The sequence below is a fragment of the Chelon labrosus genome, assembly GCF_963514085.1.
Source record: "Chelon labrosus genome assembly, chromosome: 4".
In the NCBI taxonomy this organism is placed as follows: Eukaryota; Metazoa; Chordata; class Actinopteri; order Mugiliformes; family Mugilidae; genus Chelon; species Chelon labrosus.
Genome location: NC_140340.1, coordinates 12,384,806 through 12,404,491, shown reverse-complemented (window position 1 = coordinate 12,404,491; position 19,686 = coordinate 12,384,806). Strand labels below are relative to the sequence as shown.

The window sequence follows — 19,686 nt, the reverse complement described above, 5'->3', positions numbered from 1 at the left end:
GCATCACGCCGTTAACAGACATTAGTCAACTGTACGGGTTGAACGACTTCAGGTCCACGTCGACTAGTCGATGACGTCACACATAAAAACACAATAGAAAGTAATGCTTTGTAACAATGAAATCTACGTTCTTGACCTGAATACATATTGTAGTGTCTCACACAAAGGAAGCTGTGTAACTGAAGCTTGAACACGGGTTACTGTTGGATTTAGACCACGACAACACCATAAACACCGCTGTAGAAACATGTTCTACAACAACAATGTCAACTAATAGAACACAGCAGAACTGAACATAAACTCATGAGCATATCAATACTGTGCGCTGCAGATATGAACAGCAGTAAAGTCAACGGGTTGACTAATAGGTACAACTCCAAGTCAGGTGAGTGCAGTTCAAGTCCAGTTGCCTTTCTTTACACTTTTGTTTATAGCCACGCAATTGCTTCCTTTTCTAATGAACTCTGGTAATAATTTTAATTAGCTATTTGGATCCTTAATCTGTTGTTTCGCTGGCCCAGTGTCTCATTAGGAGTTGAATGAAAGCTTGTTCAGGTGATTAAAATCACAGTGTAAAGGCAAAGAAGACTTAAAATGATCCAGATTTTCTGCTGTAATGTGTCACAAATTAGGTTAGTGGTATCACATTACAGTACGTACACACTCTGAGCCATTAGATTGCACTAACGTCCCTATATGGCATCACTAAGAGCTTGATATCCTGGCCCATGAGGTTGAGCAGCGTTGTTTCTGTGTGGCTGGTAGTAGTAGGAGGGTCTGCTGAGATGAGGAAGGCGGCGTTCTTAATAGAAATAGGACAGCCTCGGCTGTAATGAGAGTTTATGTCTTGAGTGTTTTTGGTAGATAAAAAGCATCCCATGATAGGGGATGGATTCTTTCAGCGTGTCCCCACAAACGAATTAGCTCTCACTGTAGCAGGGGCCTAAATAGGTTTAGTAATTTTTGAGCTTTGGGACTTGCACACTGTTCTGGTACAAAAATAAGATCGCCCCCTAGAGGCCTGGGGAAACCTAGATACAGAGGCACAAGAGGGAAGAGAAGAGGGAGGGAAGGAAGGAAGGGTAGAGGATATATTGTTGGAAAGAAAAGAGAGAGACCTCACCATATTTGCCACTTGGATGATTTCCTCCAGGAAAAGTCAACATACAGTAAGCTTCTTCGGGGATAAGCCTAAGCTACATCACATCAAATGATGTTGAACCATTAAAGCCCATTTTCTGACAACATCAGTGGGCAGTGGTTTTTAAAGTTTTAGATGATGATATCGTTACATAAACTACAGTACAGCATAGGAACTCAAAAATATCAATACACTTCACATTCACTCATACTCCTGAAAGGCACTCTATGACAGCATCTGCTCTTTATATCAGATTATGTTTCCTCCATGTGGGAATATAGCATCCAGTTTCGCATTTGTTGGTCTCCCTCTCCCAAGGGCATCCCTTGAAGTGTAGATGCAGAACATTTCAAAGGCTTGAACTTCAAAACTGACACAGACATGGCAATCATATGCATCTGTTTTAGGAAATACTTAATACGCACATTAAATACTTGGTGTAAGTGATGATGTGCAGAATCTTTCACTGTGTTTAAACAAGTTAAGGGCTGTGACACGCAGAGCTGAGCCTTTCTCTGTTGTTGGACCGTCTGTGTCCCTAGCTTTTGTGGTTTGTCCTGCACCGTTGCCAGTAGTGGAACCACCGTCTGTAGCTTTTCAGGTGATTACGCATGGCGGATCGGTCAGTCAGAGAGATCAGTCTGATTGATTGGCTGATCAACTAGAGAAAACGAGGACAGCAAACAAAACAACAGTTACACAAATAGTTTCACAATGACATGGTCAGCATCTAAAACTGTACGCCAGATGATCAGCATGGTTCAGTAGAGGCCAGATCCGTACGATGGTTTGTTGGTCAACCTAGCACGAATACAGACTATTCCTTTCACACAGGTGCAGAGTGTCGAGGTGGCGGTGTATTCAAAGTGCAACTTTTTGGTCTGAACACAAGCAATGTTAGGTGAAGTCACAGTCGTCCTTCGTTGCCGGTAGTCCTTTGAGGTCTATTTGGTGTGTCCGTGCCATTAAAGACATGCATTTTGAATCACAGCAAACATTATTTTCCAGTTTCTGTCCACTTACAGCAGACATGAACAAAAGTTTGTCAGGAAACAAACCACGGAAAAGTGCACACAGCCAACCTGCAAAGGTGTCAGTCAGACAAGAAAGCATCCAGTATTATCACCTTTGCAATGTGTAACAACACTTTTGGTGCTCTGCTCTAATTTGGACCGAAACATGAAGGAGGGCAGTTGTTTCTGGGTTTGCTGCTGCCTTCCGCCTGCTCATTTGAATTATCCAGTTTATCTAGGGAACAAGGTCACCATCCTGCTGTCTGTTTGTCTGTCTGACACACAGACACACACGGACACGCTCACACAAATCAATGACCTATTGACTTCTGATACTCACACTGCTGTTTTTTTTGTGTTTCCTTCCAGAAACTGGCCAGGGAGGCAGAGCAGCTTCAGAAGGACCACATATGGCAAGATGGTGTGACGGTAAAGTAGGACACCCTCTCCTCTCCCTCCTTCCGGAGACCTTCTGTTCTTTTCCCTTTCTTATTCTAGGCAAACCTGGTTTATCTTCCCGTCATTTGCCCGTTCCCATATGTTTTCCAATGTCCCCTCAACTTACCAATTTTACTTGTAACCCTTTGATGACAATGTGATCAGCATCACAGAGACAATGTGGTAATTAGTGTACAAAAAAACACAGCCCAACATGTATACACACACACACACAATGATATGTCTACTTTTGGTCTTCGGTATTACCTGAGAGCTTTCAGTGAGTTCAGTTTCAAAGGCCACATCAACTTGAACATTGCATTCTCTTGCAGCTGACCTTTAAAACACGAGATATCCGCTCCTGAAATCTAAAAAAGGAGAAATGGCATTACTCTGGCATGTCTGTTTGTTAGTCTGTGTGCTCCAGTGACTCTAAAATTTGCAAACATTGAAATGCCCCATTAAATATGCATGCATATTAATTTTCGCAGACACACACACACACACGTATATGTCTATATATGTATATATAGACTCAGTCTCAAATGACACATGCACATTCCCCTCTGTCATATCCACTGTCTCCAGGGAGACAAGCTCGCTGTCATGGTACACTTACCACAAATGGATTTTTAACCCCACGCCTCCTGGGGGATATTTGAGAAAAGGCTTTAACTGATTTAAAACGAATAATTATGAGCCCTGCAAAGTCCATTTTTATTCACGGTTGCTTACACTCTGAAGCTGCGGTCTTGGGGTGACTGGGCTGCATCCCTTCCACCCACACTGTGGGTCCAAGGGAGGGAGATGCGATGCGGCTGTCCCTTCATCTTAGGCCTGAGGGGGGTTGATGCCTGCCTCTCCCCGCCCGGCTCCGATGCACCTCAATCGGATGTGTAGCCATGCAGGAAGTGGAGCCTGGGTCACAGTGGCCACACACAGCACACCTGTTCATAAGTAGCTGCATCCAATATGGCATCAATACCTCCTCAAGTGGAAAAGCCAGCACTCTCTTTAATCCACCCCTCCCCCTCCAGAACCCTTCTCTCCCTCTGTTTCTGCTGTTTGCCCTTATCGCTTTTGTTTCCACCTCTCTTTCTGTCCAGTCACCAGCTTTACTCCCTCTACCATCACATTCACATACATTTGTCTTATCTGTATGTGCCTTTAATCAGGCGTGAAAACAGTTGGAATATACCATATTGTTGCAAATACGTCAAATGAATCCTTATAGTCCTCCTCTATTAATAATGTATTGAGCTGATTTCATTTGCCTTTATAATTAGGCCAGGTAATGAATCTCAGCAGGGGCAACTGTGAAACCATTAAAAATTATCGCAAAGAGGTGGTGGTGGGGGCGGCGGCGGTGGCGGTGGGGACAGGGGTAGATATGCCACATCCATGCAGAAAGATTTTTCCTGTTTGTAGATTTTGTGCTTTCCTAATTTCTCTTTGGGTGAACACTCTGCTGACTGACACTCTAATTAGATTAGGGCTGCATGCTCTTTGGGCATATTAGGAGAAATTCGTCGCATCTTAAACTAGCGGGTGGAGCAGCTTGTCAAATGAAGAGAAAAGGTGTTTATGCATGAGGGAAACGGTGCATTTTGAATATAGAATTTGTGTGTGTGTGTGTGAATGAGGTGTGGTGTGGTTTGGACGAGCATAATGTGGCTGTTTGTGTGTGTCAGGTATTTATTTGTATGCGTTTATTAACGGCAGGTTCTGTACCTGGCCCAGCCCATCTGCTTGCCTCGCAAAACCGGTGACATCATAGAAACTCAATGACACGCCTGTTCCTCATAGCGGCTGCCATCGCAGCTGTTACCGTAGCGATGGGAAGACCTCACTCTTTTTCCCTCGTTCCCTTCCACGCACACATATTCAGGCCGGCCTGTCTGCGGAGCCAGTTTCTGACCATCCTGACTGCTGAACGTTACGGATGTCAAAATGTTGATCGTAACAACTGTTGAGATGGTCGTTCAGGGTTTTAAATCCATTGGAATGAAATGGTGTGTGAAATAGACATTAAAGTGTTGGATTGCCACTGATTTCTCAAGGTCAGGTGCCCGTCCCTGTGTGACACTCGACTATTGTGTTGGCAACTGAGTCATCCCAAAGCGACACGCTCATTTCTGAGCTGTTTTGCAAGTCTCATCGGGACAAAGGAGAATCAGCAACTTAGCAGCCAAATATCACAACTCTTCTTTGTTTTGTAAACTGAAAATTGGCAGCCAGACCTGCAGAGCACTATGAAACCTCTGCGAATGGTATCGGCGTGTAATTCATTTCTAATTTTTCTGTTTCAAAACCAAGTCATGAAACAATCCTGGGTCCTGCAGCTTTGACCACTGGTGAATGTGTGTTTCAGATGTAATTTAAATGCATTTCTGTAGCAAAAGCCAAAATGCTTTTCTCTGGGTGATATGATTACCGGGGTGTTTGCCAGTTCAGAGTAGCTGTTTAAATGCTTTACTGCTTTTAATGGTTTTTCCTCCCAAAATACCACCAAATACATGCAGGCTTTTAAAGCTACATTTGCAGCTTTTACACAGGGTTTATGGAGGATTTTGTCGCAACACAGAAATGTCACTCTTTTTATGTAGAACCACATTTAGACATATGAAACATTTAATACATAAAAGACGCAAAATACAAAAGATTATTGTGGGTAATAATCCATTAGTTGATAAATTGATGAGTTGTGTCCCTCTGACTACACTCTAGCACTCATTAAAGTCTCAATGGAAGTGAGCAGGCTCGTCGGTTCATGTGTAGATTTATTTCCACATATTTACATGGTTAATTTAAAAAGCCAGGCTAGTGAGGTCACCCCTATCCTGGTAGCCCAGAGTCAGAGTCTGCTCTGATTGGTCAGCTCCAATGGCCTGAGCAGACACCACCCATACTTGTTAAAGCTGAGACACAAAGCCGGCAGTGCTTCTGGTCGAGGGGAGTCACAGGAGGAGGGAGGGACATAAAAGATTTGTCTTTATGGGACACAATATGTAGTATACGCCCCTGAGTTCAGGATGAGTCATCAACATTTTAAAATTGTTTTTCAGGAAGTAAGAATACCTACTAAATTATTATTTTGTTTGTCATTGTCAGACCAGATACTGATATATAGGTGATGTCTGATACAAGACATATTATATCAAAACACAAGTAAAATGATTTAATGTCATGTTTAATGTGCTTTAAAATGAAGCCTTGTGTAATTACTCATCAACTAAAAGAGTCTGCAGCTATGCTAAAATCATGCTTGAGCTTCTGAGTCTAGATTCAGGCTTTGCAAACATTACTGAAGTTACTGAACTATCCGACACCACCCAGCTGGTTAGATATCAAAACCAAAATTCTGCTATTTCTGTGAGCCTCTGTTCTACTAGCTCCAGTAACTTGGTGCAATCTTTCTTTTAGCATTTCTTTCATCTTTCTGCAAACATGATCCATACTGTAGCTCTCTTTTTATGCACCCTTTCCAACTTCTAGATGTAATATTAGAAGTGAAACAACTTCCACTGCATTCACTCCTCTCTGTCATACCTTATTACAGACATGTGTGAGCTTGCTGCAGACTCAAAAACTGAGTTTGTCTCCAGGAAGTGCTCCTACCCAGGGAATTTTTTTTTAATAAATATTGTATTATTTTTCTGACTGATCACAGTATAATTATACATATATCAGACAGGCAACCAGAGCCAAGCTGGAGTTAAACACACCTGGATGAGTTTTTTTTTATGTCTCTGTAGTTTAAATGTATGTCACAGTAAATGGTGACGTTGGCCTAGTGTGGGTTCAGATTCAGTGACTAATGCCGACGGTTTAATGTGTTGTAATAGCCTACAATTAACTCGTGTTTTTCGCAAGGACAATCAAAACTAATTTCTAATTATTACTTAATCATCAGAATTACTACGCCCACTGTGGGCACATGTTCAACATTCAGCAGTTATATTATAGTCATATAGATCTAATTGTATTTGGTCAGTGAAACTGTGAATTCAAAATTATGTGAGGTTTACTAAGTCTAGTTTAGTTTGTATAAGAAAACATGGACATTTTTAAAGCACCTATAATCAGTGTTGTGACGCTGTGACAATGGCTCGCATGATTACTTGTCTGCAAAGAATACCTGTAGAGTTTAAACCCGCAGAGCAAGACTGAACTCTTCATCCCACTCAGTCTGTGTTTCATTTCATTGTTTTGTTCCCCATACCACACCTTAACTGTTTTTATCTGTGCTCTCAACATCATTTTTGGCTGAGCAGCAAGCTACTTCCAGTTTAAAAAAAAAAAAAAAAAAAACACTAAAAAATCTCTGTAGACATCTGTCCGGCATCAACAAATTGGAGACAGACAAAGTCAGCAATGAGTCGGTGAATGCGGTGGTGCACTTTACTTTAAGGGTCTTAAATTTCCTTTTTGGAGCTGATGGAGACCATAACAACAGCAAATGCTGGACAGGCATAACCTTATGACCACTGACAGGAGCAGTAAATAAAATGACCACAATTCAGTGTTCTGCTGGGAAACTTTTGGACCTGGCATTTGTGTGGATGTTACTTAGACATGTACCATGTATCTGTGGGATGATCCTCAGAGGTTCCTCTCCTCAACCCATAGGACCCAAAGGCCCCCCACGAACTACATCTTAATCAGGACACCCTCGGAAGGCCCATGTCCATTCTCTGATGAGTCACAACAGTTTTGGAGGCACAAGGGAGACCTACATAATATTAGGAAGGTGGTCATACTGTTATGCCTGATCAGTGTATATGGTCGAAAACTCCTTCAATTTCAATCTAGTTGTAGGATCAACAATATATTATATTGTAGCTACACAATCAGCACTCAGTTGTTTAACCATTCATTTCCCGTCATATAGATGATGCTCATGATGACCACTGTTAGATAGTTGAAGGATGGTTGACGCGAAGTGCAGCATATCGGAACCGAGGCACAAGATTGGGTTGAAAGAAAGGATGGAGATTGTGGAGATTGGAGGAAGACATGTCCTTTCATTCAGACTGTGATGTGGCAGCTGCTGTATGTTTGAAATGCATTTGCGCTAATAGCTGTGCCATTAGGAGAGAAAGAAAGAAAGAAAGAAAGAAAGAGAGAGAGAGAGAGGCACTCTGTTGATGGGTTGCCATGATGAAACCAGGGAGAGGGGGTGACAAAGAGAGGCACGGAGGGAGAGAGAGGTGTAAGTGAGAAAGCAAGTGAGGGAGGGAAAAAGGTATAAGAGATGGAGAAAACGGGAAACAGAGATGGAGCCATCTTCCAGGCCATTTACTGCAATCATCACTCTCTAATCAATCAAGCCTTTCATCATAGGACAACACAATCTCTCCTTTTCTTTCTCTTCTCCTCTCTATGCTTCTCTCTCTTCATCTCCACTCGGCCACCCACTCTCGTACATAACAGTGGTATTCATGTGACCTCGTTCTCGCTCTCCACACATCCACGTTCATCAACACCTTTGTAACACCTGCCAACAAGATTCAGGCGGTGCACGCCGCTGCTGGCTATGTTTACCATCCAACTGTAACAGTTCTTTACGGCTCTCAATTATCTTTTGGCCGTTCTTCAAATTAGATACCGTCAATGTCGTCTTGTATTTTAGCAGCGATCAATAGTCGCTACATTTAGCCAGGATGTCAGCCACGTCACCTGCCCTGTAGTCACAATAGGTCCCCACGGAGCTGTAACGTGACCCGAAGTGCTGGAGCGAGGTTTGCGAGGGTTTGTTCACTTGACCAAGTTCGGCTCCTTTCATAATGCCTCTATTTGAGATAATTGGCCCTTCAGAGGAAATGAGTGAGAATCATTGTGGCGACCCTCAGCCCGGCCCTCGAAGCTACCAGCTCCATTAGCCACGGAATACATTAGTCTTATGAGGGCCTCGGACAGACTCAAATTCAGATTCTGGTAAAGTACACACATACGAAGGGATGCCTCTCTCTGGCTTTGTTTTATCTCTCTCTGCTATTCACATGTTAATGTTACCAGAAACCCTGTTTTCATGGCTCACTGTATTAAAACAGTGTGCAGTGCGCTATTTTTAAATATTTTCCTGTTGAATTGTGAATTTTTTCTCCGTTGTACTCTCATCAGTCCAGATGAACCCACTGGAGATTATGTTCATCTGTACCTGTTGTAATACCTACAAATAATAGTCAGACAATGCAAAGCTTATAGCGACAGCTTTTGCTACTGGGTAGAACAATAATTAGCAAGCTAGTGAGCTAGTGGTGCTTTATCTGGCAGTGATGGGTAATGTTTTCTCCTTTTTACATTCACTGTGATTTTATTCATATTTTGCATCTACTCAATTCAAAATGTAGCTGCAGACCAACCAACCATCTTGTGTCTGCAGCGCAACAGCGGAAAGGATATTGTGTAGCAGAGGCCTTAGGGGATGAAGGTTAGCATAGTCTGTTTAAAATGCAGCGTGCTTATGTCAAACCCTGATAAGCATATCCACATTGTATGATCACAAATAAACTGCAACAATTTTTTCTGTGCGCATTTTTCCCCCCCCCCACTTCCTTATGGCTGCGTCGAGAACGAGGGCTCGCAGCTTGCCGAGCACGTAATGGAACTCATAAACAGTGTTATCACTGAATACCGAGCCATGGAGCGGACTTCCATCTGCTCGTCACTGGAAGGGAAAGAAACTCCTGCACAGTTTACAATTTAGTTACATTTTAAAAGTCTCTTCCCTATCAAATGTAGTAGTGTAATTGCATTTACTTGCACTGGATTACGGCACCTCTAATCGATTTATTAATTACTATTAGATAGATCATTGTTCATGATGTCCCGATCAAGTATTTTTGCCCCCTGATTTCATCCTGATCATTTAATATTGATTCATAAAAGGCTTTTCTGATCTCTCATTCATTCTCATAGATCATGTGTGCACCATGTGACCGTATTAAGTAAAATAAATAGGGCTGTCATAGTAAATGTAGTGCTGAGAGGGTAGCTCGTACCTTGGCTTGACGTTTTTATCAGCGGACTTTTCTCTTGTTCTGAACGCAGCATGCATTTGATCCAGTGCAGCCTTTTCGTCAGTGTATTCCAATTTCTGATTACTTTCGTAGGTTGCGAATCAAGATTTGAACGACAATCTCCTACTACTACCTCGCCACACAACCACATGCCGCAATTTACGAATTGTTGTCCGACAGACTTAATTTTCCAGGTTAAAGTACTTCCACACAGCACATGTTTAGTCATGTGATTTTGCCCCCCCCCCCCCCCCCCCCCCCCCCCCACACACACACACAGTTTTGACGCTAAGTAAAACAAATAACCAGTAAACATCGGGCTTGGCTGATGCCCGATCTGATCATTTAAAGTATTGGCCCACCGATCTGGACAGCCCTAATTTCATTACAGACTTCACCTCAAACTTCCCTTTAGACTGTGGCTTTTGTCACCTTCTGGGCTCTCCCGTCCTTTTACTGTCTCTTCTCGTGATGCCTCCCTTCACTTTCTATCAACTGCTGAGCTCCTCTCGGCTTTGATCAGACTTTTGGTTGCTATGGTCACGCAACAGTTTGGTAATTTCAGCTTCTTGATTGCAGACTGCTGTAATTTGTTTAAGTGGCGCTCTCCAAGGTAGAAATGTCCTTTTCACCATTTTTTTTCCCTTCCCTGCTCTGGCTTTTCTCTCTAGCTCCCCTTCTGTGGCTATACCCCCCCACATTTTGCCTCTAATGTTTCACTGCTGCTTCAAGAGAAAGCTCTTGACGAAAACTCATGCTGCTCCGCACTCGAGCAGGGGTACAGTGCGAAGTCTAAGATGACTCAGAATGGAAGAGGCACTGAAGTACGGGAACAGGTAATGAGTATCGCTAAGATAAAAGAGAACACAGAGAAAGAAAAGTTCAGGTATGTCAGTAAGCCTTCGGTCGGGAGGAATTTGGCCAGCTGTGATGCAGCGTGTTAGCCGCGAGGGAGGGTTGGGAAAGTGGCCCCCGTGTCTAAATCCCACTGATCGATCTTCCTGCCTCACAGGAGATGGGAATCAATAGTCGGAGAAATCCAGCGTGCAACGCTGCAGACCTTGATTTTCCCATTTCAACACATGGCCAGCATCCATGAAATGTTATTTTAAAGGGTAAACCTGCTGCCTGTTAGCCTTTCTGGTCAGAGAAGGGTCATGAAAAAATATCTGCTTTTCTGTATATAAATATTTTCTAATCTTTAACCGACATAATAGCATACCGTCTTGGAGTTTAAATTGTTAGATAATAAACTGATATAGTATATTGACAGAGAACAGTTCCATTTTATACCTTTTATTATAGAGCTGACACTATAGAGATGACAGGAAATTAGAGTAAAGAATAATAAACAGAAATATTTTGCAGTTCACGACCTGGGTCTTAAAACCACTCTGCCTACTAGTTCAGCCTGACAACAGTTTATACAACTCATAATCGTTGAATTGATGGAGAAATGTCAAACATTTCCTTGTTTCAATTTACCAGATCTGTTTTTTCATAGCTGTGTATTGAGTATCTGGACGTTTTGACCCACAAGTTGGACAATATTGGACAAAATTTGAAGGCCTGCGCTCTAGTGATTGGCATCTGTCACTAATGTCAGATATTTCAGAGTAAATCAATTAACTTTAAAAATAAACAACAGTTTTGTTATTCTGCCCAAATAAAAATGGATGACTACAAGAAAACTACATTTTCTGTCAATTTTCTTCGTCAGGTTTGAGTCTGCCGAGGTGTTCCGGGAAAAGGGATGTGTCTGAGCAGCCAGGCTGTCATTTTGTGAGCATCGAGTGGCTGGTTATACTGTAGCTAAGGAGAGATGTTCTGGTTTTATGTTTGCCTGGTGCATTCTGTCCCTGCTGTCCTTGGTGCCCGTCTGCAGATATCTTAAAGCAGGATTCCCTTTGTCATTTGAATGTTCAAATCATTGTGAGGGACAGCAAGGCATCTGATGGAAATGATTACGGGGTCGGAAATAACAGGTTTCCTTTGGCGGGCGCTGATTGTTGATTGGGCACTCTCAGTCAGCCTGTAAAGAGGGGGTGGTGACTTTTCAGGCCTCTATGGGCTGGCAGTGGTAAAATGGCCGAAAAACATCAGTGAAATAAAAAAAAAAGCTGCATTCATCCCTCCAAGAAAAATGGAACCTGGAAACATTTTGCTCCGATAAGTGGAGCACCAGTGTCATAGCGAGCTTCGGTGTGATTGGACGGTCGATCGTGTGCGATTGGTCACTGCGGATGTAGATGTCGTAAAATGTTATGCGTGGGTAATTGCATCCGCTTTATCAAGTCCCGCAGGAATGTAACGATAGCATTAATACTGACACGCCCTGTTTATCTTATTTGTCTTTATTTGGTGTTACGGCACCTCTTTCCGGCGTCTCCTGCGATGATGAGATTGGGCCCTTGTTTGGGAGGTGTTGGCATGCGTGTGTCATGTTGGATAGGCTTTTTATCTGGCACTGTGTCCATGCAGGGTGGTGATGCTATCAGCATTCAAAACCTGCTCCTCAATGGAGCCCTGTCAGCCGACAATGGAGAGCAGCATTACCCAGAGTGCAGCAGGACAAAGCCTACTTTCCTTATCGCAGGATTGGAATATTCACAGACTGATTTCACTGCTTTTTCCAAGGAGAAGTGTCAGACTCTGAAAGGAAGAGACAACACAGCAGAGATGGGAGAGAGAGAGATAGAGATAGACCTGCAGGATGTTTACAAAGAGAGATTTAAAGAGTGGAAACAGCAGATAAATGGTCCGATTCGGGGTCATGAAATATAACTATAGCATATGTTACCTTATTTATTTTTTTTTTTTTTAGATTAGGTCTTTTTAATTTCACTATAATCAAGACTTTCCTCTATCTCAACTAACTGTCTCTTTCCACTCACTCCTTCTTCTATCTCTTGGTTTGCTGCCCATCTATGCGAGAGCCTTTGAAGTGAGCGTGCAGTTAGGTAGAGGCATGGCGCTCTGTCTGAAGAGGAGCAAGACATTGATGAGATGTGCACGGAGAATGCCATTCACTTTGCTGAATTTGCACTGTGTGCTGGAGCTTTAATCTGGGGGCACATTTGTTTATTGGCATACAAATGAACATCTGCATGGAGCTATGCTTGGACGCCGTGGTCTCAGCAGCTCCCTAATCGCTTAAAAGCCTGGAGATGCGGAGCATGCCAATGTGAGAGCGAGAGAGAGGGAGGCAGCCGCGCCCAAGGCCTCCGTCATGCACTCCTTTATCTGAGTTTCACTTCAGCTCAATAGCTCTCTCCCCCTCTCTCTCGCTTTGCCTTTCTTCCAGGCCAACAATTTAATTTCCAGTTTGCCAGTTGAATCTTTATTGACTTGACATTATAAAGAGGCATTTTGGTAACCTTCAGCGTAAAAGACAACGCCCGTTATCTTCGGACCAGACACCTCAAACAACGTGTCTGCATTTATTTGTAAAGTGATGTAACAGGACATCAAATGGCCTCTTTCAGGGTGGAGATACTGTATTTGAAGAATGTGCAAAAGGTAAAGTGGTGACTCTCAACAATCAGCTGCAGTAACAATCACATAACTGTACAGTGACATGAACATTTGGTCACTGGCTTTGGTTTTGCTATCTGAAACTGAAATGAATTGTAATCCCATCATATAACGGTTTATTTTATTGCATGCACTCTGCCTTTTTTCCTGTTCACACAAGTTACTTTAGATCTGTGCACCATAACTGCATGCAAAATGAACTGTTTGGTATGCACGGTACACCTGTTTTGGAGTCACAGTTTGGCCTGTTCTCCTAGCTGTTAGAGTTGACATATCCTCAGTAGGAAAAGATAAAAAATAAATAACGCTAATGTCTGTAATGATCCATAGCAACACTCCTTTAGTATAAAAATACAAGATATTGTTGTCTACCATATTCACATAATTAGCATGCAGCGGCTCCAAAAAGTATTTAGACCCCGTCTTATTGCACTCTTGATGTTCCCGATTTACATTTAGATGGATAATGGATTTAATAACTCTTAATGACAAAGAGAAAACACATTTTTAGAAAATCTCGTGAATTCATTAAAAACCAGAAATATTTCATTTACGATGAGAGACGTCTAATGTTGCCTCTACAAAGTAATTTAGTCATTTGTAGAAGTTCCTTGGCTTGGGCAGTTTATCCCAATTCAGTGCAGTTTCAAACTTTAGAATTATGCAAAGTCACGTTGCCGTTCTCTCTTTTAGTCAACATTAATACATGCTCCTATTGTTTAATTAAAAATGTATTTGAATAAAACAAAAGTACATTCAGAACGAGCCCCTGACGGTGGCGATTGTGTGTGTGTATCGATTGACCGTTACAGAGAAGTTGCAGGCTCTGGTCGTGCAGAAAGGAAGATTGAACCGTGAAGTGTGATTTGTCCCGTCAGTGTTATATACTGTATATATAACTGTAACTGCTATAACTGTGAGACAACAACAGGTGCACGGCCAAAACGTTCAGGGTGGAACTCAGAATAAAATTCGTAGCAACCCGAGTACCACCCTGATTGTTTTTGCTGTACATTGACATAAAGGGGATGCACTGTATTGATGTTATATACTGTAATGAACATCCATCATACCAAATGATTACGGGCGAATACCGTAACAGCCTCCAACGTGACTGTTCAATAAACACCTCTGTAAAACATTGTACTAAGCATCCTGACCTTCATGAAAGTAGGATTTATTGTAGTTGCATTCATGTCAAGGCCACTGTTGCTTTATAGATAGATAGATAGATAGATAGATAGATACATAGATATAGTCAATTTTCTTGCGTGTTGCTACTATAGTTTCTATCTTTATTGCTGAAGAACCAGAGAGCTGCTAAACTGTATTTCGTTGTTTTTTTACCAGACAATTACGATAAAAACTTCTATCTGTTCCATCTATATAAAGATCCACTTATTGATGAAACTGTTTAGAGAAGTGGTGATTCATCATTGTGGTCATGTTTGAGTTTGTCATTTTAAAATTTAATCAAGTCAACAGCAACTTAACAGCCTCCGAAATGACTGTTCAAAACACACGTCTACAAAACATTTTACTGAGCGTCCTGACCTTCACGAAAGTAGGATTTATGGCTGGATTGTCGGATGGGACTGATTAGTTTTAGCATAGCTACTCTACCTAAAATAGCAACTGAGTATACACCAATCAGGCATAACATTATGACCACCTTCCTAATATTGTGTAGGTCTCCCTTGTGCCTCCAAAACAGTTGTGACTCATCAGAGAATGGACATGGGCCTTCTGAGGGTGTCATGTGGTGTCTGGCAACAGACTGTTAGTGGGGGCCTTTGGGTCCTATGGGTTGAGGGGACGGACCTCTGTGGAACATCCCACAGATACTTGATCAGTTTGGGATCTAGTGAATTTGGAGGCCCAGGTCAACACCTTGTGCTGTTCTTCATGGTTTTTTGAGTTGTTCCTAAAGCGTTTTTGTGCATGTGTGTGTCAGACTGCATCCTGCTGGGGATGGCTGCTGCCATCAAGGAGTGTCATTGCTATGGGGTGGGGGTGCCTGGTCTGGTCTAGGTGGGTGGTACATGTCTAAGAAACATCCACATGAATGCCAGGTCCAAAAGTTTCCCAGTATAACATTGAATTGTCACAAGATGGTCAATGTTGTTTACTTCTCCTGTCAGTGGTCATAATGTTATGCCCGATGTGTATATTAAACTGCTGCAGCAACACAGTAAAACCACAAGTGTCCACATACTGGGCTCCTTTACATTTGTGTGAATAAGCAATATGCCCTCAGCCGGTAAACGATTCATAATTTCCAGAATCAAAACCCCCCACCGCCAAAGAACAAGGTTTCATATTTTATTCACAGGCAACCTCTGCGAATCAAGATCAAAGTGGCTAAAGGGCTTTTAGATATCTGACAAATTTCTGCATGTCTGATGATTAATTCACCTCCGTTTGAGCATCATATTTTATTGCTTCACCTTTCCTCAGCAGTACGAACCTGTGGGCCAAATAAACTAAAGGAATAGGGCTGAACAAATTAGTTTCTGATGGAGTATTCTGATTTCCTTCTGACATCTCTCCTTTCAGTACGATTGCCCTTGTGTACATATTTCATCTCCGGAAGAAATTAGATGTCAGTCATTGCTTTCTTAACATACATACATTGTAATGCGTCTGTGTGGCGCATGTTTGTTTGTGTGCAGTCAAATTGTGTATGTGATGAGCCTCGTCCACCGCATCTGTTACTTCAGAGCCTCGGCAGCCTTTAATGTGGTTTGTTTATCTAGTTCAAATGTCTTAATTGTTTTTACCGGTCGACACCTATGTAGAGATGGGCCATGAGGGCAGAGAGAGGTAGAGACAAGAGGACAAATTGAAGTGGAGCGGATAAGAAAAGGGGTGAGAATATATAACTCCATATCAGCTTCGCAGCAAACTTCACAGACTAGTTGTCTCGAGCCGAACCACAGCGTATTGGTTTTTCTTCTTTATTCTGGTTGCATCTTCACACTAAGTGAGCTGCGTGTGTGTGTGGGGATGGTGTCTACTTTTTGGGCTGATGCACGCGGGTTAATGAAGAGCAGTAAATGAAATCCCTTTATTGTGTTTGATATAATGTCAGCTTCCATTAGGGAAACTGGTGCGAGGAATGATTGCTAGACTATCGAGGCCAGGAGAGAGGTGCACCGTGTGTATGTGTATGTGTGTGCTTGCGAGTGCAATTGTGTGTTACTGCATGCTTGTGTGCACACCCCAGGGCACGGCGGAGGCACAGAGTGTGTTCTGTAATTATAAAATCATTAGCAGGTGTCCAGAGGAGATATGAATATGACTGTAATCTGTCCCCACCCATGATGGAGCGCTTGTCTCACCCTCAAATGTCAACCTGTCTCAGCCATTGAGAGAGCTCGAAGATTCAAATTCAAAAGATTTAGTGCCAGTGACATTATTCAGTCATCACACGAGCCCCCACATATGACAGGCTCTTACACGTGCCGGCCTTTTTTTTTTTCTTTTTCATTCAGCATTGTTACCCTGTGCTTTTGCCGATAAATCGCGGCCTTCTTCGCGTTTGATGACATTGCGGACGTTAAATGTCCCGACCTTCGCCTGATGTTTCGGTGTTTAACTACAAGAAATAGATGACTTTGACACTAGCATTCAGAAATGACAAGACGACACGCCGACGGGAGAACGGCCTCGCAGTCAGACAGGCCGACGGACGTACAGACTATGAAAAGATGCGCAGGCGTGTGTTTGGTCGGACTTAAAAAACCAGCAGACGTTGTAGGCCTGGCGAGGAGACAAAGTCACATTGTGATCTGGAGCAGAGGGGCGGTTTCTATGGCAACAGTAGGCATCTAACCTACACGTCGCTGCTGCTTTTGCTGAAATCTGAAATTGGTGAGAGGAGGCTGGTGTTGAGGAAGCAGAGATTGGGAAAGATGAAGATAAGACAGGGCAGGGAGGAGGAGGAGGGGGAGGAGGAGGAGAGATGTGGCAAAGGGAGAAGAGAGGAAGCAGATCGAGATAAGGGTGAGGAGAGGAGGGAGGTGGGAGATGAGCAGGCGAAGATTGATATAGGGGAGGGGCTGGGGATCATCACCTGACCTCAGTGTTTGTCTCCTCTTTGGAATGTGTTGGTCCACTCAGCATGATATATTTAATTTACTGATAGCCCTCTGTGTAAGGCTACGTGTTTTTTTGCGTGCACATGTTGTGCTTATGTCCAGCCTCGCATATGTGTGTCTGTATGTAGATTCACAGGCATGTTCAAGGATGGGATCATGCATTAGAAACATATGAGCTAGTAGGGTGCACGGGGCAAAGAGATCAGTAAAGGATAATTGCCGGCTTGGTGTTGTATCGGATGTGTGTTTAACCCAGACCCTGAGCCCACAGCGGCCTATGACCAGTAGCAGCAGATGGCCGTTCTACCCTGGTGACCGCTCAGAGGGTCACGATGGCCTTGGGCTCGTCAACATGGGGCCCACCTCCTCTATGTGTGGTTGGATGTTTTTGCGTTGAGATGCTCTTTAGTGCATGTTCTTGCCAAAGGAGATAAGAACAAATTGCGTATCTACTCATTTTAAACATTAAGGTGGTTGCCAAGCGATTATCATTTTACGTTTACAACTCCAGTACTCCCTGTGCATCCCCCACTTGTTGTGTACAGGGTGATTGTAAAGACAAACACAGCTGTCCGTCAGTGCAAATAGATACGACACCAGTGGCATTGTTTGTACAGATCAAGCTGTAACCTCCAGGGCTGTAAAATGAAGTCATCTGCAGTGCTTTGAACGACCATTTGAGGCTGGCTCCAAATGCGAGTCATTCCCCCGTAGACCTCTATGTTGAAATGCCGCTTTCACGACAACTGTGCTGAAGGTGAAATAACGTTTTAAATCACATTTAAAGTTATGCATAATTTAGTGCAGTCTCATGTTGTAAACTGTCTGTCTGGACTTCATCCACCTGCCTCAGCTCCACTCACATGCCACCTCTTTGTCCATTTCTGAACCGGGAGTTGGGAGGAGCCATACTCCGATCAGGCATAACATTATGACCACCTTCCTAATATTGTGCAGGTCTCCCTTGTGCCTCCAAAACAGTTGTGACTCATCAGAGAACGGACATGGGCCTTCTGAGGGTGTCCTGTGGTGTCTGGCAACAGGATTTTGTTAGTGGGGGTTTACGGCCACTGTGGGTCAGGCTTGTTCCAGTACATCCCACAGACATGTGATCAGTTTGGGATCTAGTGAATTCGGAGGCCAGGTCAACACCTCATGCTGTTCTTTTTTTTAATTGATCCTAAACCCTTTTTGTGTGTGTGCCTGTGTCAGGCTGCATCCTGCTGGGGATGTCTGCTGCCATCAAGGAGTGTCATTGCTATGGGGTGGGGGTATCTGGTCTGGTCTAGGTGGGTGGTACATGTCTAAGTAACATCCACACTAATGCCAGGTCCAAAAGTCTCCCAGTAGAACATTGTATTGTCCCAACATGGTCAATTTTATCAGTTATCTACTTCTCCTGGTCATAATGCTATGCCTGATTGGTGTATATGTGACTAAGGAAATACATAGACAGCTGTGTTAGGGCTCCACTAGCCACCAAAAAAGCTGTAATGCTCTGTGGCACAGATTGTCTATGCTACTGGAGAGATGATGTACATTTATCTTCTAAAACAAATTTCCTCATTTGGTGTTTGCCTATTGTGTAGGGTGTTCTAGAAGAGTGGAAACATATCTAGCGATTATGTTTGTCCTCTTATGTATTCATATTTTGCTTTTGTTCACCTTTGACATGTGGTAAAATACAGACGTTTTACAACATGTCTATGCACAGTATCACGTTAAAGATCGTTTCAGGAATTTATCCAAAGCCACCGCAGTGTGAAAGCCGTAGTCTGAAGTTTTTTTCTCAGTAATGTGTGAAATATTTTTTGAGTGTATGATTTGTTTGGGTGTCCCTTGAGTGTGAGGAACCCAGCATTTATTTACGGGAAGCAGTCCTGAATAATGAGCTGTAATGCCGCAGTAGTGAGAGTAAACTCTTTAGAAGCGAGGGACGAGTCTAAGCAGGACTGGGCTTCAGATCAATCCTGCTGGCAGACACAACAACACTGTTGCTCTGCCACAGTCTCTCTCTCATACACTCACTCCATTTCTCTTCTCTCTCTGCAGAGGCATGGGCTATTTTTAGCCCTGTCAGCTCTTTGCCCACTGCACTCACCATCACCACCACCACCACCACCACCACCACCACCACCACCCATCTCTTTCCTCTCAATCCATCCCTTCATATCAGCCTGACCCGAGTCTCCGTCCTAACCTCCAACTTAACCCAATGTACTCCCTTGAATGATCATCTCTGATCCCTCCACTCAGCTCCTTTCCTTCCGTCCTCACTCCTGATCACTGACAGAGCTGGTGGGCAGAGGGAGTGCTGGTAAGTTGAGGAAATGTGTCGGGTGGGGGCGGAGGCGGTGGTGGTGGGGGGGCAGACTCTTCTCCTCCTCTCCTCCTCTATCTTGTCTGCTCACATTTCCCAAAGACACATGCTTCGTCCA

General features: G+C 43.2%; 1 protein-coding gene across 1 annotated transcript in view; it reads left to right on the top strand.

The window, feature by feature from the left end:
- cacna2d2a (calcium channel, voltage-dependent, alpha 2/delta subunit 2a) overlaps positions 1-19,686 on the top strand; it is a 141,596-nt gene that overhangs the window by 70,586 nt on the left and 51,324 nt on the right. The window contains exon 4 of the mRNA XM_084543718.1: positions 2,524-2,583. Within this exon, the coding sequence (XP_084399844.1) occupies positions 2,524-2,583 (60 nt within the window). The remainder of the gene's footprint in view (positions 1-2,523; positions 2,584-19,686) is intronic.